Below are 22,546 nucleotides of genomic sequence, written 5' to 3' on the forward strand. Positions count from 1 at the left end.
GAGTTGAAAAACGGTGGATTGATATTCGAGAAATTAAATATGTTTATTACAAACAGTTATCTTAAAAAATCGATTACATTACACGTGTAGAGATTGACTGAAGTTAATCATTATTGCTTAAGCCGTCCATGAAGGACGATGCCATTGGACTGGGGGTTCTGGAGATTATGTTATCATTGCCGTAGTCATCGGAGTTTGCATCCACTGAAAGCACAGAAATATAATTTGCATTAGGCAAAACACACAACACATTAATGCATCAAATGCTGCTTGCCTTGTTCTAGAAAATTAGATTTTCTACTCTGGGGTATGCAACTCAGCGAATGTATTATTGGACTGCAGGCTTGATCGGCTGTTTCGAGCGTTGTTGGTAAGTCTAGGAGTCGTTGATTTTGAATGCCATCCCCTGGCCCCATATGAGAAATGTGGTTGAAATTAGTCGGTGCCGATATCATCTTTGATCTACGATCACTACAAATAAAAAGCAAATAATGAGGATTCGAATTGATTGCGCCAATGTGTTAACTGAACCCCAACCTTTTGATGGTCTTGTTTATCTCTCGGATGGAGAATCTCCGCTTTATGCTCGGAAGTCCCTTTCGATTTCCGTCACGGTATTGCAAAAGGCCCTCTGCAAATAAAGCATGTGTTATGACCCTGATAAAGAAATGTTGATTTAGCTTACTTGTGTGAATATTGGATAGGTAAACAATCAGGGGAGTGTCATTGACTGAGGACAGCACCACGTTTCCCAGATTGTTTAAGGGAAGTGATTGCTTCAGTCCAATCGACTGCACCCATTCGGCAGTCTGCGTATTGAATATATCCAAATGTGTATCCGAAAACACCAGCAAGTGACCATCACAAAAGGCTAGAATGAATCCGCAAATGAATTATACTGTATGAGTCATAACAAGATCTCGTTTCTACTCACTTATATACGTAGGAAAGGCTGGGTACATAATTTCCCTATCCCGAGACTTCCGCCCTTGCAGGTCCACGTATATTGCCAGAGTTTGGAACACCAGTAAGTACTCGCCAAAGTTGCCACCGCTTGGGCACAGAATTTCAATGACCCTGACCGCATCAACTCCGGAGTAGTTCAAGAATGCACATAACTGGTTCTCCGGGTGAACCAAAGCTGTTGAAAGATGCCAATAAGTTACAGAAAACACACACAAAACGCAAGCCATTACTACTCACACATTGCAGTTGCTTCTCCGCGCAGGAAGTATGCGGTGAATCCGCTTTGGTGAGCCACAACCAATCGCATGTCGGACAGAATCTGCAGGTGCTGCGCCATATAGCCAATGGTGAATTCGCAAGTCTTCTGGTGTCTTGTGCGCGTTCTATTTATTTCGTAAACTACGATTTGTGTGTGGTTATTCGGCCGCTTCAGAGCGATGATAAATGAATAGACGATGTTGGGGAAACGGCGAATTATTCCGGTGCAAGCAGATATGCAGTTCTTTGATTCGACCACCTTGATCCACTCGACATCACTAGCCTCTAATGCCCTTATAGGTAATAAACGCAAGTTGCGTTGCTTGCCGCAAAGAATAACGAGGATCTGCTCCTCTTCAATGTACCATAGCTGAAGAATCTTCTTGCTTTCTCCAATACGAGCGATCTCTGAAAAGGGTTGTTAGCAATTAGTTGTGCCCTCAGTTGCCACTTTTGATAAAATCCAATTGCTTACCGTACTGGTCTAGATTAATGTAGAACAGGCCGTCTTCGGTGCCCAACAATATTTGATTTGGATATATGATGACAGAACACAATGCGTTTCTTATTAAAGACAGGGTATTGTCCAGAATCTCGTTAACTTTAAATATAGCAGTATTTGGTAAGCTGTTTCGTTTCAATATTCGATGTAGTTCGCCCAGGGCAATGACCCACTTGGACTTCTCCGACTCGTTGTCGGCGAGCATAAGCGTGTTCAGCGAGAGACCGCCATCAATAAGGGCGGTTTTTATCTGCAAGGGGGAAGATGTATGTTTAGTCTTGGGATATGGCGCGATGGCAGTCTGTTTACCTTGAAAATACATGGCACATCTTTCTTGGCGGCATGGATGACGTCACTTTCGCGCACACTTCCCACCGAGAACTCGGGATCCCTCATATCCAGCACTTGGGACACACTCACGCTGGGCAATGCACACCGATCCGGCGAAATGTCGTAGAGGAACAACTTAAAGTCGCAAACAACTACAAATTGCCGAATCCATCCACGCTTAATCACACCCGATTTGGGGACCTTTACGTAGCCCTCGTATGCAGTGCCGATTCCTCTGGTGGGATCGATTCCCAGCGGCCGCTTCGTCTGATCCATGGGCACGGGGCACGTGGTGGGAACCTTCTGGCAGCAGATCGTATGGCAGGCGAACCCACAGATCTCGCACACAACGCCCTGCCGTGTCAGTCCCACCATCAGCGATGTGCAGTGATTGCATTTTGTGGGACTACTGAATGTGCGCACCAGGAACTGATGGATCGCCGTGTTGCCGGGCACTTTCTTCTGAGATTCCTTGACCAGCTGGTCACTCTCCTCGCGCGACAAATCGCTGACCGAGGCTTCTTTCATGGACGAAATGTCCTTGCTGTTTTTACCCGCATACTTTGGCTCGTAGTTGAAGAGCATGCCCGAGTTTCCGGACTGGAAGAAGTTGGGAGTGAAATTGTCGCTGGATTCGTTGCCAAAGCTCTCGGCGGAATCTATAATTTCGGAGTTCTTCGACATGTCCCGGAAGAAGGCGCTGCTTAGGCCATGATGGGATGATTTGTTCAGGAACGATTCGGAGTATTCCAAGCCTCCCTTCTGCAAGTCCCGCAGTTCGGTTTCCTTCTTCTGGAAGTCGTGCAGGATGGAGTCGTATCGTTTTTTGTAGTCCCGAACCTCTTTCTGCGTGGATATGAGGTCCGATCTGGTTTGACTCAGCTCATCCGATATCATGTTCTTGGCCTGAATCTCCCTTTGCAGCGCGCTTTGCAGGTTGAGCAGCTCCATTTTGTCCAGCTTTTGGGAGCGACGATTCCTCCAGTTCTTATTGTCCACACCGTTGTTGTTGAAGGTGCCCACATGCTTCAGATACTCCAACTCCTCCGTCATTTTGGTGGCCAAGGCCTGCAAGTAGCCACGAGCGTCTTTTTCATCAGACACCCATTGTATAATCTCCGCCATTTGCCGCTCCCACAAGGTAATTGCCTCACGCTTCATTCGCAACTCCTTGAAGATCTCGTCATCCTCCGCTTGAAGTTCCTTGAGACTCTTCGACTTGAGATTCACCTCGGAGCTTAACCTCTGCTTCTCCTCGAACCAGGAGGTCTTCTCCAAATCATGCTGCTTCTTCAATTCCAAAAGCGTTTCGGCGGAATCGGTAATCGACTCCATTTGAGTGTACTTCAGCCTTTCCTGTGTTTGTTGCAACTCCTTGGTGAGTGCCAAATTCGAGTTCTCTAGCTCGCTGAACTGCTCGCGGAGTGTTTCCAACTCCATATTGTGACGCGTCTGCTGATGACTTAGCTTTTCCGAGAACTGAAGTTCAAGGCGTTCGATCTCGTACGATGACATCTCGGAGGAAATGCTGAGTGGCATAGTTGTCTCCACACTCGACGAGCCCTTCCGCAGCTCCATCTGCAGCTGCCTGCAACAATCCTCTGCGTGCTCCCGCAGCTTCTTTTCTTTGGCGGCCTCGATGACGGCATCCTCAATGTGCAGCTCCAGTTCCCTCCGCGTTTTGTCCGACTTTCGCAGTTCGTTGCGCAGGCTGTCGTTCTTCTGGATGGCACCATCAAGCTCCTCCTCCTTGTCCCTGACTTGCCGGGAGAGCTTCTGCTTCTGGTTTCGCAGCTCCGAGAGTTTCTCGGTGACCTCCGAGTACTCCATCATGGCGATGTTTCGCTGAGAGATGGCGTCCTGGAGTTCAGAGTCTTGAGTTTTGAGCCGCTCGAATACCTCGTTGTGTTGCTTTGACAATTCGACCTTTTCCTGCTTCAAAGCCGCTAGCTGATCGTTCAGTGCCTTGAGCTGCGCTGAGTCTACCGGTGTCTCCGAGTTGTTGCTCGGCAGAATGGCCAGCTGCGGACTGCTTATTGTATCCAAGGTGTCATCACCGAAGCCCGAGCTCTGGTTCTTCTTCGAGTCCAAAGCGGAGCTGCTGCTCAGCGAGAAGGTAAACCCAATGAACGGTAAGTGAAATCCAGAGAAGGCAGGATTGGCTGACGGTGGAATGGAGTCCGTTAACCGAACGTCGTTGTCGTCCACATCAAAGTTGGAGGTATCTGTCGGACTCGACACTTCCGGCACATACGGTGCTGGTCCCTGCCTTATGTTCTTCCAGTCGATGCCCACAAACCAGGGGTGATCCATGAAGTCTTGGATGCCGTTCTGACCCAGTCGGTTCTCAGGTATACATATCAGTTTGCAGAGCAAGTCCTGAGACGTTTCCGATACCTTGTAATTCAGGGTTTCCTGTGACGGCAAGTTGAAGCAGTTCTGGTGGTTCATGATCTTGCCGTAGGTTTCCACCAAACTTTCTGCGTAGAAGGGCGTCTCTCCGTAGAGCATTTCGTACATGCACACTCCGAGTGACCACCAATCACACTCCGTTCCGTAGCGTCCCTTTCCATCCTCCATGGCCCGCAAAATTTCCGGGGAAATGTAGTCGGGAGTGCCTACGGCCACGTTGGACTGAACGGTGCCATCCTTTTCCAGTCGGAGGCAGGATCCAAAGTCAGCCAGGCGCACGTGACCGCGTTTATCGAGCAGTACATTATCCGGCTTGATGTCCCTGTGCACGTACCTAATCTGGTGAATACTGTTGATGGCCAGGATCATCTCTGTGATGTAGAACTTGGCCATGTCCTCGGGCAGCTTGTCCTCGAACTTGCTGAGCAGCGTAAGCAGGTCTCCGCCGCAGTAATAGTCCATTACCAGATACTAAAGCAAAGAAAAGTGTTAATAACGAAGGTGATGGTAGAGGAGTGCTGACATACCAGGTTAATATTGTCTTGAAAGGCATAGTGAAGGTTGGTGATCCACTGCCGGTCCCCAAAAACCAACACATCCCGCTCCTCGCGAAAGCAGGCCGTCTCCGCCCTCTTGAGCATCTCCCACTTGTTCAGAATCTTCATGGCATACACCTTTTCGGTGGATATCATCTGAACCACGCAGACTTCTCCAAAGGCACCGCGTCCGATGATCTTGAGTATATCGAAGTCATCTCGACTTAGTCGAAGCTTTCGCACTATGTGCACGAAGGGTTTGGCTGCGGGGTAAGTCAGGTTTTAAGTACTTCATGACATAAGGTTCGTAATAAGCATAGTTACATAGTTTGAGAAAATCAGAGACACCCTTCTCTCTGCGCAGAGAAGAGTTGCTGCACTCGTCATAGAGGACGATGAAGGTGTCCAGCAGGTAATCCAACGAAAACTGATGCCCTTCCGTGTCCTCGCCGAACTCGGCCGCCCATTTTTGATCGCTTGTGGTGTCGCTTAGAATGTACTTTAGAAATGTGAGCCTTTTCTTGCAGCTTCCTGTGGTTATATCTGCAATGAAGAATTTGGTGCTTGAGTCACAGAAAGATATGACCACTTTTTATGCATTAAAGTATAGATTTGGCTGCTTTAGAAACCAAAAAAAGAAAAATGCCAGTTTCGTATTAAATTATATCTTTAAAAGTATTTACTAAGTAGGTACTTTGTTTTAACTCAACTCTAGCTATTTAAAAAAAAGTACTATGGTCTAGAATTTATATTAAATGAAGAAATGAGAAAGAGAATAAAAGTGCATATAAACCTAGACTGTAAGTATCGTTGGCTTCAATAAAAAACAAATATGTATAAGCAGATAGCAGTTAAAAACTCGGAGACTGTTTTCCTTTGGCCAAGAACGCGTGCAATTGTTGTATTAGCCCAAAAAGCCGACCAACACATGCATCGCAAACATCAGCCAGCCCCGCAGCAATGCCGCACCCACTGACGTCGCCGTCACCTGGCTCCTTCCAACTCGGAAATGCGGCTCGGGGGGCAGAAATCAGCTCAAACGGGTGGGTTTGCTTATGGCTATGGCTGTAATTGTGGAGGCCCGAGCCGAAACGTGGGGGAACGTAGACCCGGACTTGTGCTTCTCGACACAGTGACTGGGCCGGAGAACAATGGGTTCCGAGTAGAAGGCCGTACTCCTAATAGATTCCACTATGTTTCCATGCATTCATGGCTTTCCCATATTTTCCATTTTCCTATTGGCCACCACTATTTACGACTCATATTCGGGCCATTTCGATTTTTCAATATGTATGCGGGGCATGCATGTGTGTTGGACCGACCCCCCGTGCAGGAGGATATATTAGGTATGGAGCCGTACCCTACGCCCAATATACCCTATATACCCAACACAAACAAGTCTCGGCTATATGCTCGCTGGTTCTCCGCACAGATATAAATAAATAATTGTTTATATGCGTATGTATGTAATGTATGTACGGTTGGCAGAGTGCGAAAAAAACAAATGGTCAACAAGGAAACAAACACAGCCGCTGCTGTGCCGATTTTGGTGTCACCGAACCGCGCGTATTACCACTGATCTCGGAAGATTCGTATTCCATCTTAGTTTTTGTTCCGTCTGGCCTAAACCATATTTATCCGAAATAGTGCAAAAAGAAAAGCCGAACTGTTGTCGAATTGTAGTGTTCCGTATCGTTGGGAAAACAGAGTGACCCTTCCACGGTCTCAAGGCAGCCCATGGGTACCGCGTTTCGAGTTGGTATTTTGGCTTTTCCTAGAGCGGCCACACTGCGTGGATCAGCTGAACTTTTTGCAAATAACGTAAAAAACTAAATATATATAATAGATACAAACGTTTATATAAGATTCAAGCTACAGAAAATAGCTTCTTGCTCCCGACATTATAAGACATATGCCTAACCATTTAATCTAAGATTATGACAAGTTTCATTTTAGCCTCTTGATTGCTAATAAAAGTTAGTAAATTTAAGAGCTTTCTACAAGAAAGTATTAACATTGTCATAGGATTACATTTGTTTAAGTAAAGAAATATAATTTAACGGGCCCCATTCCTATTCCATTCCACCGTTCCAAATGCGTCGCCGCGGCATTTAGCCGCGTTTTTGTTGTGGCGCAGTGCACATAGGCCCTCAATAAAGCCTTCTAATACTCAGTAGCGATCAAACTTCATTGCAAAATTAATATTTGTTATTGTTTGCGAGATACTAAATGCCTTCAGATGCGTTCGTCGTCAAACGTGTAACGCGAAGCTGAGATATATTCGCGCATCGGATTAGAATTGCGCCTACTTTCACCGCACTCGAAATAATAAACGTATGTACACACGAGCGTACTGGCTCGCATATGTATCTGGATATGTGTGTATGCAGCAGATAGTTTTTGTAAAGTGGATACGTACATAAAATGGGATAGTTGTGCGGAAACTGCTCGGAATACTCGATTTGCGCGAATTACGGCCACAAAGTGTTTTTCTCTGTAGCGTTTCGAGTTTCAAATGAATGAACTGTAAAGGCCGGGGGCTATTCATTTCAGAAGTGCAAATAGCCCATTGCTTATTCTTCGACTTCTTATAATCCAATCGAATTATAAGCACGTATGTTTTGACAGTAGATGAAAGATATACATAGGTTCTTAAAGATTGCTTCCTTGAGATGCATTCTGCTTCGAGCAGTTAAAGTACCTTAATTTGTGTATCTTGAAATCCGCTACCTATTGAATACCAATATAGACTTACATGAGAACAGATTTACAGATTGAAAAAGGCAGAGTTCTCTACCGTGCATCCACTAACCCAATTTATAATGTCTTTCAGTAAGCCATGATGAGGGAATCGGCGCACGATATCAACATGGACACCTGGAAGCAGTGGATCCTCGAGGCCATATCGAAGATCAGGTCCCAGAAGCAGAGGCCCTCCGTGCAGAGGATTTGCCAGGCAATCGGCACACACCACAAGTTCCACGAGGACATTGTGGCCGAGAAGCTGGAAAAAGCTGTCGAGTCGGGAGCCGTCATCAAGGTCTACAACAAGGGACTGCACTCCTACAAGGCTCCGATGGCCAAGCGTCGCGTCAAGGTGGACAAGAACACCAATCTGTACAAGCTGGTGGCCAAGGCGGTCCACGACCTGGGCGAATGCGAGGGATCCACCATCAAGAGCATTGAGAACTACATTCAAAAGTTCAACTGCATCGATTTGTCACCCAATGTGGACTTCAAGGCCGTCATTAAGGCATCCATCAAGAAGGCCGTGGATGCCGGCTTTCTCATCCAGGAGGGAAAGCTATACAAGAAGGGCAAATCCTTGACAACCCCACGGAAATGTGCACCCGTCTCGGATGTGGTCATAAAGGGCGAGGAGTCCTGCACCCACTGCTCGGGAAATTCGCAGAAGAACCTCAACGGTATCCCAGAGCCCTTGAGCTCCTGCAAGCAGTGTGGGATCTCTTTGCACACCACCTGCGCCAATATCGCCGGCAGGTGCAAGTCGCAATCCTACGTGCTGCTATACATGCTCGTCACCAAGGGCACGATCTGGGATTGCCAAAACTGCGCGGACTGTGCCGTCTGCAAAATGCGAAACCGGGGCCCTTGTCTGCTGCAGTGCTTCGTGTGCAAGGACCACTTTCACTTAACTTGCCTTGATACGATTCCAGACAAGAAGCCGAAGCATCCATACAGGTGAGTCATCCAAAAGTTGTGAGCTCTACAGGATTTTACCCTTTTCGTTCCCCATTCAGGTGTAAAACGTGCTGCAAACAAGGCCTAGATACGCCGAAGTTGGTTAAGAAGGACAATTCAAGAATAAAAATGGAAACTGAGAGGTAATCTTAATGACATTTATACTAAACTATTTATATTAAAAAGGGAAATCTATTATTTTAGAATGACCCCCTCGGATAAATATGCCTCAAATAAGCGCCAATCCATCAAAAGGGACGGCAACATCGAGAGTCCTTCGACCTCAAAACTTTGCGTCTACAACGATGGCAACGGCCAGAGAAGGAAAATGCCCGCCAGCATGAGCTCTAGGAAACTGAACCACAGTGAGGACCAGTTCGAGTTCCCCAGCAAGCAGAAGAGGTCGCAAATATTACAGGGAGGCTACTTGGCTAGCCAGGAAACGCGCAAGCGAACCTTTTCGGATCTGTCCTCCACGAGTTCGTCCAGCGAGAGTGAGGACGAAGACGATGAGGACGACGACAGGAACAGAAATGGCGATGACAACGATCAGGACGAGAGCACGTCCTCGGATTCGTGCACTTCATCCAGCTCCGACTCTGACTCCAGCGAGAGTTCCAGTGACAGTTCCGAATGCGATGACGAAAACGACGAGGAAGACTACGACACAGATCGCAGCACGCTGAAGGGAAAGATCTTTGAGAATGACAAGCAGAGCTGCGCTAAACTCAATACCGGCGATGGCCTAGGCTCCCCGCAAAACAACGAATTGGGCAGTGAGAATTGGGGGTTTGCTGCCGTGGCTAAAAACCCCATCGACATATTTGTGAAATCAAAAAACAATAGCAGTGTCAAAGGAATCGGTTACTCCAAGCCAACAGCAAGCACGTTTGCCACGTCCCCCGCAGCAAATAGAGCGCAAAAGAGCACTCCGGTAGCTTCGTCTACTCCCGAAAAGAACTCTACACCAATTGGCGGCATGACCATCAAGCGTCAGACTGCCAATGGGCAGAAGAAGAAGATTGTTCCCTTGAAGAGCATGCCCCTGGAAGCGGGCAAGTCGTACGAAAAGTGCGAGGACGACATTCCGTATCTAACAGAGGAGACTGTTATGAAAGTTCAACTGCTGGAGGAGATTGAACGATGCAGAGAAACCCACAGCGAAGCTGATGGGAAGCGGGAAAATAACAACGATGAGGAAGTGCCTGAAGTAAGCGCAAAGCGGACCAATCCCTTTGAGAACCAGCCCCTTCCGCCTGGCGTCACCGCCACGGACGTGGAATTGTATCAAGAGGTTCTCCACAAGGCCGTCGTTCAAATGTCCAATAATCACATAGAGAAGGTGAACGATGTAAGCCTGAAATCCGGACAGCACACCCAGAGTCCCAAGTCGATCCAAATTGGAAAGTGGGACATTGAAACCTGGTACTCCAGCCCTTTTCCACAAGAGTACGCCAGGCTACTGAAGCTGTTTTTGTGCGAGTTCTGCCTCAAATACACAAAGAGTCGTTCTGTGCTGGACAGACATCAGAACAAATGCATTTGGAAGCAGCCCCCAGGCACTGAAATATTCAGACAGGGAAACATATCGGTGTTCGAGGTGGATGGCAATGTCAACAAGATATATTGCCAGAACTTGTGCCTGCTGGCCAAGTTCTTTCTCGACCACAAAACACTTTACTACGACGTAGAACCTTTTCTGTTCTATATTCTTACGAAGAATGATCAAAGCGGTTGTCATTTGGTCGGCTACTTCTCGAAGGAAAAGCACTGCACCCAAAAATACAATGTGTCCTGCATCCTGACGATGCCGCAGTACCAGAGGCAAGGCTACGGTCGGTTTCTGATCGACTTCAGTTACCTGCTGAGCCGTGAGGAGGGACAGTTGGGCACTCCGGAGAAGCCTCTTTCTGATCTGGGTCGGCTTTCCTACTTTTCCTACTGGAAATCAGTCGTGTTGGAGTACTTGTACAAGCATCGCAACTACACAAAGATCACCTTCAAGGACATAGCCATTAAAACGGGTCTGGCTATCTCCGACATCGCCCTGGCCTTCGAGTTGTTGAACTTTATCAAGCTGAGGAAGAACGATGGCGACATCAGGTATCAGATTAATGTGAAAATCGACTGGAAAAAGGTTGTGGCCCACCATAACAAAATGGCGAGCAGTAAGACTCGAATAATCATAGAACCCGACTGCTTGAGGTGGAGTCCATTGCTGTCGGTGTCCAAATTACCCAACATAATCAAGCCCATTTCCAATCGGGAATATTTGAACAACCAAATAGAGAACAAGTCCGATTCGCAGGAAATTAATGAAGACAAAAGCAGCGTAAAGCAGGGTGTTCCCACCGCTTCGAAGGTGAATCAGGAACCTCCCGAGTTGCCTGCCAAGAATCGGACACCCAGCTCTGAAAAGTTACTGGATGAAAGAGAAAACCAGCGAAAACGTGCATATCCGGAGGAGTTCTTAAAGTCGGCGTCTAATGACGCAAAAAAACCCAAATTGACTGCACCTCCGCTGACGCTCGAGGATCAGTCCTTTGGCGAGCTCTCCGACTCATCGGACTGCAAATCTTCTAAAGAACTTTCGGAACAGTTGACCAAAAGAGCGCAAAGGTTGGCCAAGCGCAACGACGTGATTCCCCACACCAACAAAAGGAAGCATTTCGACCGGCCGCTTGAGAGCAATGCCAATTCATGTGACCAGAATCCGCCAGCTCAAAGTCAAGCGGAAACTTTGGGCACCGAAAGCGGCCCGAAATTGGAAGAAACTGCTGCGAAGGAGATCTGCAAGAGTGTTGTGGAAAAGGAGCATGTCGACAAACCAGTCAACATTGTGCCCAAATTGCGGGGAAAGCAGTCCAATGGTAAACGCTCCGAGGAGCCTCAGTTCAATGAAAATCCAGTCGCAATTGCGTCGACGAGTCCAGCCAAGGAAATAACCAGAGAGTTGGTTAAAGTGGCAAAAACGGAGAGCCCTGCCAAAAACCAGGAGTCGGCAAAGCACGATGCTGAACCCAACAGCGTCAGCGACCAAGTGCTCGATGCAGTGGCCAAGAAAACCAAAAAGACCTTGTTCTCCGATGTTACATCATACAACACTGAGGATGTGAAATATAATACGGAGGACAAGCCAAAGGCCATCGCACCGCAGCCAAAAGAAAGTCCCAAGGAGGCTATCATAAAGGAGACCAAGCCGCTTGAAGTTCCCGAGCAAAAGCCCAAGGCTAAGACTCCGGAGAAGCCGGCGGCACCGGATGCGGTGGCTGCGGAGACAGTATTGCAGCGCGTACATGCTCCTGTGGTTACGGAAAAGATCGCCAATTCCACGGAAGAGAGTAAACTGGAGTTGGATGTGAACTACTTGAAGCTTTCGCCGGACTCTGCGCTCAATCCACCAGTGGTTTCAGTGCAGAAACCAGTGGCCGAGCCTCCAGTTGCAAGTGTTCAGAAGGAAAAGCCTAAGGAACCTCTGCCCGCTCTGCCCGCTCAGCCAAGCGAGGTTTCACAGAAGCCACCAGAAATAGAGAGGGTCAAGAAAACCGAAACCCCGGTATCTAATCCGCCAACAAACCGTACTGATGTTTCCTCTCATGTGGAGCAACCAGCACAGCCACCAGTCAAGGCTGCGCCAGAAAAAGTGGAGCAGCCGATGGCCAAAGAAGCTGTGGATATCAAAGATAAGGCAATTAAAAAAGCTTTGCCAGAAGTGCCTGTCGTAAAGCCTGAGGCTACTAGCTGCGAAAAGAAAATCGATCCCAGCAAGACTAAGGTGGTACTCGAAAAGGAATGCATCAAGAGCGATCAACAACTAGTGCAGGTCAAGGAGGAGGAAAAGTTAAATGCAAGGGCGCCATCGGCACCCATTCCCATCCGGGACAAGATCCAACTAAAGGGTAACGAGCACGCCCAGTTACAGAACTCCATTCCCTCTCAGTTCCCAATCAATCAGATGCCCAACTATCACACCTCGCAGTACTGGCAGTGGGAGTACTATGGCTACAATCTCTCGCACCTGGACGCATCGCAGAAGGGACAGAAGCAGTTCCACAAGGACCTGGCCACGACCATGGCGTACACGCACAACTTTACGCAGAACCTCTATCAGTCCGCCAACCTGGCCATGCACGCCCATCACCAGATGCACCAGACCAAGGAGAAGCACAAGGTGGAGCGCAAGAACAGTGGCAAGAAGGAGGAGCAGCCCAAGGTAGTGTCCAGTGTCAATGTGGTCAGCACGGCTCGCGAGGATGCCCATGTACAGCATTGCAACGAGTACGCGGCCAACAATCAGGCCCTGTACAATCAGAAATGCGTAACTCAGCAGAAGCAGGCGCAGCAAATGAAGTCTCTGGCCAATGTCCAGAACCCAGTACTCCGGCAGACCAACCCCAACGCGACAGAGTCCACGGTTCTGATGCCTAATCCAGTCATTTCCCAGGCGGGATCTGTGCCGGCCAAGCAAAAAGTCGAACACGGCGTCAACTCAACATCGGTCATTTCGCGCGAGGGAAAGCTCAACAAGATTGGGCATTCCAACATCCACGCCACTGCCCAGCATGCTAATCTTCAAGTGGGAGGCGGCCAGTCCGACGTCAATCCGAACATGGTTTATAACACGGAGTCCGCGACGAATTCGGCCATGCAGCACTACGATTGCGGAATCAGTGCCCAGATAAACATGGAATCGCCGGCCAACATTGGCACCGCCATCGCGCACGGTCCTCAGGAGATCTCAGCCACGTCCAATGTGCACATGCATCAGCCGCACAGGCAGTTCTCCGACTGCTCCATGCAGAACCAGCCGGTTACCACGCCCATGCACATGTCCATCCAGAACTCCCACATGCAGCAGCAGAACAACTTGAATTTGAATCTGGCGCCAGAAGGCTCGTCAAATATTAACCTCCTAAGTAATCCACAGCACCAGCACCAGAGCAGGAAACTGAATGCCCAGGTAATGCATCCCATTTGGTTTTTGCTAGTATTATGTATTAATTTCTATAAACCTCACTCTACAGGCGGACATTGCAGTTAGCTCACCGACACCTTCGCACCGAGCCACCACGCCCAAGCAAATACGCAGCGGAAATACCCAGCAACGCGACGCTAAGAACGCGGCGCCACCCACAACCACAACAAATACTCATCATCAGATTCCCCAGGGCGGAGCTGCGCCAAATATTTCCAAGTCGCACCACGACTCTCTGCACAACCTGCAGTTCTCGCAGCACGGACACCAGCAAAACATGCAGCCCATCGACTACGTGCCCATCCCGCAAATCAGTCAGAACTTCTCGGCGAATCCCTCGAACTATGACATTGTGGGCATGCCGGCGGTCATCCAACAGCGGATGTCACTGAACGGTTCCGTGCACTCGCTGGCCAACACGCACCAGCGCATCGAGCAGCCATCGTCAGCGTGTGCCGTCAATAACTTTTACTTGCAAAACAACATGCCGGCAACCGAGAATGCGCCGCGAGTGCCGGTCTCCAGTTCTCTAGGCGGTCCGCCGACGGCGGGCAACAATGATCAGCGGCAGGCAGGTCAGGACTCGATAACCACGGCAAACAGTGCTGGCGCACCAGCTTCGCTGGCGGGAAATCTGTGCAGCCTGTCAAAGCTGCAGCAGCTAACCAATTGCCTGGAGAGCCAGCCGTGTAACACGTCACCGGGTGCCCAGGTGAATCTGGCCCCCTCTCCGCACCATCCTATTCCGCCTAACTCCATGACCCCTCCGCCGCACCTGCTCATGCAGAACAGGAACATCTCGACGCCACCCAACATGCTGCAAACGCAGGTGACGCCGCTGCAGTACAAGTACTATCCGGGCAACATGAACATCCCGCCAATCACTTCGGCGCAAAATACGAGTCGGAATACCCGCAACACGCCCTCTGCCCCGGTGCAGCACACCTCGGCGCCCATGGGCAGCGGCAACAACAGGACCGCCAATGTCCACATCAGTCCGAATTTGATGGCACCCTACGGAGCGATCAACAGCTACCGGATGTCGCCGCAGCAATCCCCGCCCACTGGAAGCTATAGCTCGGGGAGCGAGTACCCCAACTCGCAGATACCGATGCAGATGATGAATATGCAATCTCAGTACCCGGATGCCTGCGTGCTGCAGCGAGGCACTCCATCCAACCCGATGTATTCCACGTATCCCCCCTACTTACCTCTCAACGGTTCTATTCGCAGATAATAGATGCGCACATTTTATATGTTACTTTATTAAGTATGCTTGTACATAAATGTGTGCTGTAAATAAATATATATTACGTCAATTTAACAATCCAATCCGCTGGCTGTTTCCCTCAACCAACCGTCCCCTGGTTAAAAATGATTCAGCGTCGTGAGCGTGTCTGTTGTTTAATACTTTTCTTTATTGCTTAGATCTAACATTGTTTAATCAAAGCTTGTTTATTATATCGAATCTGCTATTATCTAGACTAATGTCAATGTGTGTTTAGTGTCCTTCTGGGCATGGCTGCCCTTAACAAAAAGAGACCAATCTTCGAATGTTATTCCGTATGAGTTTTTCTATTCGTGGGTTTTATGTTAAATACAATTGGGTAGAACGATTGCTTAGACAGTATGTTACGAGCTATGAATATTTATTTAGATTTTGTTTGTTTTTCAGAATGAAAACTAACAACTTAGCGTAATTATGCGTTTAAAAGGAATTCACTATGATACGATAATAATAATAAATAAATAAGAGGAAAATAATGGTAAGGAATAAAGGCCGAGCTCTGTTTGTCCAGTCAAGGTGGCACCTAAACGACAAGGTAAAAATGAAACGTGTTCGCAAGCAATTCTGATTTGCAAGCCGCAGGAAATAGAAAGTTAATATGTATAGGAAGCATTTAGTGGTTTATTGATCACATATATGATCTTATTAATTGTCTAATATAATTAGGTTTACTTCTTGGGCGATTCTAACTCGGAAAACACAGAATAAATATCATCGCCCACACAATTAACGCTTTTTAAATACATTCTAAAATGTAAGAGAAACAATTTGAAAACTGCCTTTCGAGCAATCATCTATACAGTACATGCACAAACATCGTTACAAATCAAATGTAATGTGAGTCAAAGCAATAAAATAATCAATAACTAATATTCTGAGTATATTTGAGCTCGTTGTGTCGGCTTCGCCCTGAACTGGACACGGAGATATTGGACCATAGTCTATTTACACTCGCTATTGCGACGACCATTCGTTGATGGGGTAAGTACTACCGATGTACGATGGCTGTCGAATAGACTCGCTTGACGCTGGTGAGTTTACAACTGAACTCCAATGCTGCCGGGGGAAAACGTTCGAGTTGACGTAGGACGACGGAGCGCCGATGTAAGACGCCGGTGGATGCAGGTTGGAATGGTACGGTGCGAAGTTCAGATTGCCGTAGGAGGTGTAGTTATTGATGTGGTAGCTGGAAGCGGGTGGTGCGGACTTGTGCTTATTGTCGTAGTAATCGTAGTACTGGGGAGGATATGTGTGCTGAAAGGGCTTAGGCTGGAAGTACGAACTATCCGCTGGCGGCGGTGCCTCGCTGCTCGGAGCTCCTGGATGCGGTGGGAGCGCGGCATTGGGCTGAATACTATTGGCGTTGCTGTAACCTTCGCCGGCAGCCGGCACGTGGTTCTGATGTTTGTATGCCGGCGGAGGTGGCTGCTGCGCCGGTTGCTGCTGCGATGACTGTGGCTGCGACTGTTGATGCGACTGCTGCTGTGGGTGTGTCTGCGACGGCTGTGGGTAGCTTAAGTCAGAAGGCATCTGATGTTGATTGGATGGGGTGGCTAAAGTAGTATTTGGTTGTGTCTGCGGCTTAAAATGCACGTTCTCCGTGGATTTTCTATCCTTTGTAGGCATTTCTGGTCGGCTAGTTGTCGCCGGAGTGGATTCCTTGCTCTTCACTACACGAGGCTCGTCATCAGCAGTCAGATCTTTCACATCTGAAAGAAGATATTAACTTTTACCCAATGGCAATTTTACAATTCGTACCTTCTTCTGGAGATTGGGGCTTCGCGGTATCGGTGTCACCATCGTCCGTTATGTCAATCACATCGTCCTTATTTGTCTTTTCTGGTTCAGTTTTGGCCGTGGTCCTTATAGCTATGATCTTCCCGCTGTCCAACTGCATGTAAATTCCCTTCGCCGACTTCAGAACCATAACTCTCTGGCCAGCCTTTAGAATGATATTGGCCTTATCGGCCGAATTTGTGGGAATGACAACATCTGAAATAAATGCGTATTAAATATCTAGAGTTCATTTAGAATCAACAGCGTTTTACCAAGAGGCAAGGTCATTTCTTGGGCAGTCATCCCCTGTCTTTGCCAAACGTCAGCTGGAATCCATCGAGTAGATCGGCCTCCAGTTGAGGACGATGTATTGGTTTTTATTTGCTATGGGTTAGAAAAACATTAACGGATGTCCTGTGCAATGCTGCATCTAGATGTAAGTGACTTACCTGGTTCATTGGTTTGGTAATCACCGTTCCATCGTTGTTCACAATCTTGTAATGCATCTTCGCAGGTGCATAGGTGAATCTCTGATTGACGGCAGCTTTCTTTTCCAGCTCGTAGCTTCGATGAGCTTGTCTTTTTTCCGCTTGCGACAGCTTTCTGTCCTTCTGATCGACCAGCAAACTCTCGTGCAAGAAGGGTTCCTTTGTAACACAGTGCCTATGCATGTCGAGAATAGTGTTTATTATAGCGTCGACATGCACAGTATGTTCCTGGCCATCGTTCTTTTCGTTCTTGATTGGCGAGTGAGAGGCACCGTTTGGTGATTTAGGCTCATTTTGATCGTCTAGTGGCTTCGTGGGTCCATTATTTGATTTATTCGACGACTCCTCTGGCGACATATTTGTATCTACTTCAATCTTAATTTTTGCACTTCCTGGCTTGCTCCCATCCTCGGACGGCGAGCCTGGCTTACTCAAATCGCCTGCAGATTTATTAACCTCCTCGACCGTGTCTTCATCAGAGTCATAATCGTGGCACAGATTGGTAATATCCTTCATTGAAAGATGTGCCTCAGGATTGCATTCATCGACGATTCTATCGGACATTCCTTGTTTCTTGATCTGCCGATCGTAGATCTTCTTCTCCAGGCACCTGTCCATCACGATTCTGTACACAAAGCAAGGCTTTGTCTGACCATACCTGGAAAGTAGGGTACATTTAATTGAACATTGTAGTGATATAATCGGCCTATTAGTTTCATACCTATAAATCCTATATACAGCTTGAGTATCGTGACAGGGGTTCCAACTAGCATCGAATATTATTACGCGATTCGCTCCGGTAAGGTTTATTCCCAACGAGCCGGCTCTTGTTGATATTAAAAAAAGCTTAACATTACTATTTGCATTAAATTCATTGACTAGCCTTTCCCTTTCCTGCGAGGAAGTAGAACCATCCAAACCTGAAACAGGGGCAAACGGTTAGAGAAATTCCAATAAGCGGATGTGCATACTTACGAAAATAAGAGCTGTTTTTAGTCCACAGTTGATTGCTTCCAGGAACATAGCTGGATTTTAGATAGACTTCGAGTAAGTTTAAGGTTAATAGGCTTTGGCTAAACAACAGAATACGATCTCCCAACTGCAGGCTCTCTTTTAAGATGCAGAAGAATATCTCCATTTTGGGCGAATTCGATATAAGGCCCGACACATAGTTCTTCATCAAGTCCACAGCCCACGAACACGAGAATTCATCGTTTCGCTGCTTGCTCTTGAGTAACTTTTTAAACGGCTCGGCAGCAGCAACGCCACCAACGTTTTTACTGCCTGCGGCGTTCCATTCACTTGTCTTGCTTGCATTGCACCCATTATCTAGTTGATTGTTGGTACACGGCGCTTGTATTGTCGTTTCGACGGTCTTTATTTCGTTTGTGTCCAGATCCACGATCTCCGAAGACCCCGTAATACTTTCAAAGTTGCTCGACATGTTCGTGTCCGTTTGCTTAATAACTTCCACGCATCCCGGCTTGGGTAGAATACTGGAATCCATCCAGTAGTTGTTCTTACCCTCACTACCGAACGATCCATAGTTAAGTGGCTCAGGTTTTTCGTCATAGAAGCTAGGACTGCAATAAAATATTCATATAAATGATCTGAACATTCAATGGAATGTGTTATCTAATACCATACCTCTTATTTAAATATTTAGCATTCAAATCCGATGATGCGGGGATGTTGAATAAAGTTTGATTCTCGGCTTTGGAAAACGTTTCGATACTATTGATCGGATCCCCGGATCCATTGATTTTCTTCTCGAGAGGCGATGCCAAACTCAAGGAAGAATCTGCACTTGGCTCCACAATGGGCGTGGCAGCGCCCTTGGTAACCTCCTCGTCGATTTCTAAATCTAAATCAGTCTCACATTTTTTCAGAAAATTATACAGAACATCTGGATGGTTCCAGATCTTGCAGCAAACAGCAAAGGCCTTAAGCGGGTTGGGAAAAGCTTTTGTGCGCACCACATCCGTCATAAAGGTGTCGTAGAGCTTGCGTTGGAAGGCGGTCATTTTGACCAGGATGACGTACTCGTACTTCTGAGGAAGCGTCAGCTGCAGCACAGTGTGCGATCGCCGCTGAACGAAGCCCAGCAGCAGGGAGTGCAGGACGTGCGCCCTGTAGCGCATGAGTTTGATGTCATCCGGCGTGGAGTCCACGCACTGGCCATTCTGGATGGGCCGCTCGAACATGTTGCAGAACTCCGTGCGAGTGCCCAGGTAGTTGGGTCGCACAAAGTCCACCATGCACCAGTACTCGAGCAGGTTGTTTTGCAAGGGGTAGCCGGTGAGCACAATACGTCGCCGCGTCCTGATCTGCTTCAGAGCCAGCGAGATGCCGGCGTGGGAGTTCTTGATACGGTGCCCCTCATCGCAGATTACCAGGTCAGGTCCTGGCTTCACCAAGGCCTCGTACACCAGATTCATGAGATCGCTGCTGGAGTCCATACCGTCGGGCCGGATGACGCTGCCCTTTCGCTTGCGCGTCTTGACCAGCTTGAGGGCCAGCAATCGAAACAGCTCGTAGCCGATGAGAAGCACACCGCCATCGTGCACCCAGTTGAGGATCACCTTCGCCCGAGCCGTCAGCGTCTTCTGCTGGTCATTCAACACGAAGATGTCGAAGTTGCGGGCGCGAACATTGCCGTCCGCCGAGTAGCGCGGCACCCACATGTTGAACTCGCTTAGCCAATTCTGCAGCGTGTTGATGGGCATCACACACAACACCGTCTTTGCCGAGGTATGTCTCAGGAAAATATCACAGAAGGAAACAACCTGCAGCGTCTTGCCCAGGCCCATGGAGTGGGCCAGAATGCAGCCGAAACCGCTCGATTTGTTGTACCTCCGTGTGGATTCGATGATGTTGTCGTACAGAAAGCGGACGCCGCCGATCTGGTGCGGCTTTATCACTTTCGCTATCTGCGGGGCCAGGTACAGGGTCTCCTCGCCCTCCGGATGCGCCATGTTGACCACCACTTGTCCGTTCTCGTCGGGAACATTGTATATATCTTTGACATGCATCCCGCTGTTGGTGGCGTCGTCCGACTCGTTTAAGTCCTCGTCATCTTCCTCCTCCTCCTCCTCGGAGAGGAGAATGCAGTCGTCGTCGGAGCTGTCATCTATTGTGACCACCTCGCTGGGCTGCTGCACGCTGGCCTCCTTGTGCAGCACATCCTCAATGCTGCCGCCACTCAGGCTGCTGCTGTTCGACTCGTCAAACGTGTCCGAGGCAATCTCCTCCTCCGGAAAGTCGACGGGCGGGTGGTGTTCGACGGGGTTTGCCACCGCACAGCTCTCGATGCCCTCGCTTTCGTCCAGTTGCAGGATGCGAAAGATCTGCTTGTGCACCACCTGCTTCTGGATCTCGCGCATTGACTTCTGTTGACCAGCAACGCGAGCCAAGCGTTCCGATTCCTCCCGCTGGGCCGCCAGCGTGGTTGTGTCCAGATTGTTCTCGTTCATCACGTCGCGGATGTTCTTCCGCAGGTGACTGTTCTTCTTCTCCTCGGCGGCCGCCGCCAGACTGAGCTTCTTGTTCGCCGCCTGATCCTCTGCCGCCGAGTTCTTGCGCTTGTGGCCGTAAGGTACTGTGTTCTTGGCTACCTCGGCCAGGGGATTTATGACCCGGTCGGGGTCAACGGGCTGGCTTATCTCGGGGCAGTATTCTGGCATCTTAACGGGCACCTCCATTGCTCCTTCCATGGGTGTGGGTATGGGTATGGGTACGGGAATGGGAATGGGAGGCTGTATCTGTGGCTGTAGTGGCGGTTGTTGCTGTGGATGTTGCTGCTGCTGGTGATGCGGATGTTGGTGCGGCTGCTGATGCGGATGTGGCAGGGGCTGCTGGTGCGGATGTTGCTGCGGCTGTTGTTGCGCTAGTGGCTGCGGCTGGTGTTGCGGATGTTGCTGCGGATGTGGCTGCGGCTGAAGCTGTGGCTCTGTGGGGGCATTGTGGAAGTACCGCCTGGGATCCTCCGGATACATCATGGAGGGATGGAATTCATTGACGTTGGGCCAACCCTCCGGCTTTTGTAGTCTTTGGTTAACATCGGGATGGTAATTTGGGTTTGACTCTTCCATGTTGGCTTCTGGATTATCCCTGTGGAAGCGAGAGAAATAGACTATTATAATACCAACTACAAATTAGAGTTTCCACACCTAATTGCAGATAAGCAATGGAAACCCGACTTATCCCATCGCTAACAGAGGTCACGAAACCCATTAACAACTCTTTGGGGACAGGGGCGTTGTAATGAACTGGATCTGCTTAATTCGTGGTATTCACTACGCAGGGAGGTCTGTATGTGTATCGGAAGCTATCAACTCACTGGGCAGACTCCTATTTACTTGGCATGGATAAACCCTTGGCTGTTGACACTTTCAGAAGCACTTTTGCACACTTACATACATACAGGTGTAATACCTGTCCGACTTTTGATGGATTATACAAAGTAGGTTCTACTTACAGGTGCTATATAGCAACCTGAGTGGTAACTGGACGATCGTGGTCCTGCATTTGCAGCCTGGAGAAGAACTTTTGACCACGATTTGCCTTTTGCAGTCCACACATGCATGCACATTACATACTCACATACCAAGTACATACTGAAATCGTAACCGGGCCGGATTTTGGTCTCTTAATGGCCCATAAGTGGGCTATTAGAGGCCTTCTCCAGAGAGCCCCTTTCAACGATCAGGACAACTCAAGGACAACCCAAATGAAATCGGTTTGGGGGAGTTATCATTATAAATACTAATTCAATTATATATGCACATTACGGGGGGGAATGTTTCCTGAATTACAAGCAGAATTTTTCGTTTTCAGTTCGGGTACCAGCAATCCTACGTACATTTACATGCAGCCGGCGAATAGGGTTTTTAGATAAAAGAATTAACAACGCAGGTTCTTAATTATTGTTATTTTATACATATGGATGTTTTTCTATATGCACGATTGGGAGGTTCTCTTAATTGGTGAACGTTCTTGAGATTCTCGGCTTAACGCGTGCGCCACTTTGATTGCGAGGACCAGGTCCTTCCGATTGTTATTATATTAATTTTAAATGTTATTCTCGATTTATTTTCTCGCTGTTTTCAACATGTACGTTTGTATATAATGTATACATTACTCTACATAGATATGAACAAAGTTTTGCCCAGCTGAACGGTCAGACTGCACGATGAATGACCGATTTGTGGGGCTCTCTGCACGACTCATGGGCGATAGTTATCGAAACGAAGAGGAAACTGAACAGCGAAACTGTTGAATTCAAAGTGTGCATTTATTACTGATAAATGTTGA

The 22,546-nt window shown here is 48.2% G+C and overlaps 3 protein-coding genes across 5 annotated transcripts; 1 reads left to right on the plus strand and 2 right to left on the minus strand.

The window, feature by feature from the left end:
- Window positions 1-18: 18 nt before the first annotated feature.
- Window positions 19-6,704, minus strand: LOC122614735 (serine/threonine-protein kinase Genghis Khan). The gene is made up of 11 exons (XM_043789383.1): window positions 6,578-6,704; window positions 5,329-5,547; window positions 4,996-5,267; window positions 2,036-4,939; window positions 1,700-1,976; window positions 1,204-1,632; window positions 935-1,141; window positions 686-871; window positions 538-631; window positions 275-471; window positions 19-204 (listed from the first exon to the last, which is right to left on the minus strand). The coding sequence occupies exons 1-11, from the start codon at window positions 6,603-6,605 to the stop codon at window positions 104-106; spliced, it is 4,914 nt and encodes a 1,637-aa protein (XP_043645318.1). The 5' UTR covers window positions 6,606-6,704; the 3' UTR covers window positions 19-103.
- Window positions 5,706-15,000, plus strand: LOC122614734 (histone acetyltransferase KAT6A). Of its 2 annotated transcripts, none has more exons than XM_043789382.1 (5): window positions 5,706-5,804; window positions 7,838-8,706; window positions 8,766-8,849; window positions 8,911-13,666; window positions 13,731-15,000. In XM_043789382.1, exons 2-5 carry the CDS (start codon window positions 7,844-7,846, stop codon window positions 14,916-14,918), a joined length of 6,891 nt encoding a protein of 2,296 aa, XP_043645317.1. In that variant the 5' UTR covers window positions 5,706-5,804; window positions 7,838-7,843; the 3' UTR covers window positions 14,919-15,000. The 2 variants fall into 2 exon arrangements, with proteins under 2 accessions (XP_043645317.1, XP_043645316.1); XM_043789381.1 differs by lacking the exon at window positions 5,706-5,804 and adding an exon at window positions 7,153-7,338.
- A 120-nt stretch (window positions 15,001-15,120) lies between these two features.
- LOC122613915 (helicase ARIP4) lies at window positions 15,121-22,373 on the minus strand. 2 transcript variants are annotated; one of them, XM_043788335.1, is made up of 8 exons: window positions 22,095-22,373; window positions 18,881-21,343; window positions 18,209-18,816; window positions 17,955-18,153; window positions 17,195-17,891; window positions 17,018-17,129; window positions 16,728-16,961; window positions 15,121-16,678 (listed from the first exon to the last, which is right to left on the minus strand). In XM_043788335.1, coding segments are annotated over exons 1-8 (5,070 nt in total). In that variant the 5' UTR covers window positions 22,097-22,373; the 3' UTR covers window positions 15,121-15,923. The 2 variants fall into 2 exon arrangements, with proteins under 2 accessions (XP_043644270.1, XP_043644271.1); XM_043788336.1 differs by lacking the exon at window positions 22,095-22,373 and adding an exon at window positions 21,649-21,665.
- Window positions 22,374-22,546: the final 173 nt, after the last annotated feature.

The sequence above is a fragment of the Drosophila teissieri genome, chromosome 2R (genome assembly GCF_016746235.2).
Source record: "Drosophila teissieri strain GT53w chromosome 2R, Prin_Dtei_1.1, whole genome shotgun sequence".
In the NCBI taxonomy this organism is placed as follows: Eukaryota; Metazoa; Arthropoda; class Insecta; order Diptera; family Drosophilidae; genus Drosophila; species Drosophila teissieri.

Excerpts from the sequence above, each read along its gene's own strand:
- LOC122614734 (XM_043789382.1), top strand. The coding sequence starts at position 7,844 with ATGATGAGGGAATCGGCGCACGATATCAACATGGACACCTGGAAGCAG. Across the intron at positions 8,707-8,765 it reads AAGCCGAAGCATCCATACAG|GTGTAAAACGTGCTGCAAAC; the intron begins GTGAGTCATCCA and ends TTCCCCATTCAG. Across the intron at positions 8,850-8,910 it reads ATAAAAATGGAAACTGAGAG|AATGACCCCCTCGGATAAAT; the intron begins GTAATCTTAATG and ends CTATTATTTTAG.
- LOC122613915 (XM_043788335.1), bottom strand. Across the intron at positions 17,892-17,954 it reads GCTGTATATAGGATTTATAG|GTATGGTCAGACAAAGCCTT; the intron begins GTATGAAACTAA and ends CCTACTTTCCAG. Across the intron at positions 16,962-17,017 it reads AGAAATGACCTTGCCTCTTG|ATGTTGTCATTCCCACAAAT; the intron begins GTAAAACGCTGT and ends CATTTATTTCAG.
- LOC122614735 (XM_043789383.1), bottom strand. The coding sequence starts at position 6,605 with ATGGAATACGAATCTTCCGAGATCAGTG. Across the intron at positions 1,977-2,035 it reads ATGTGCCATGTATTTTCAAG|ATAAAAACCGCCCTTATTGA; the intron begins GTAAACAGACTG and ends TCCCCCTTGCAG. Across the intron at positions 632-685 it reads CCTATCCAATATTCACACAA|AGGGCCTTTTGCAATACCGT; the intron begins GTAAGCTAAATC and ends CTTTATTTGCAG.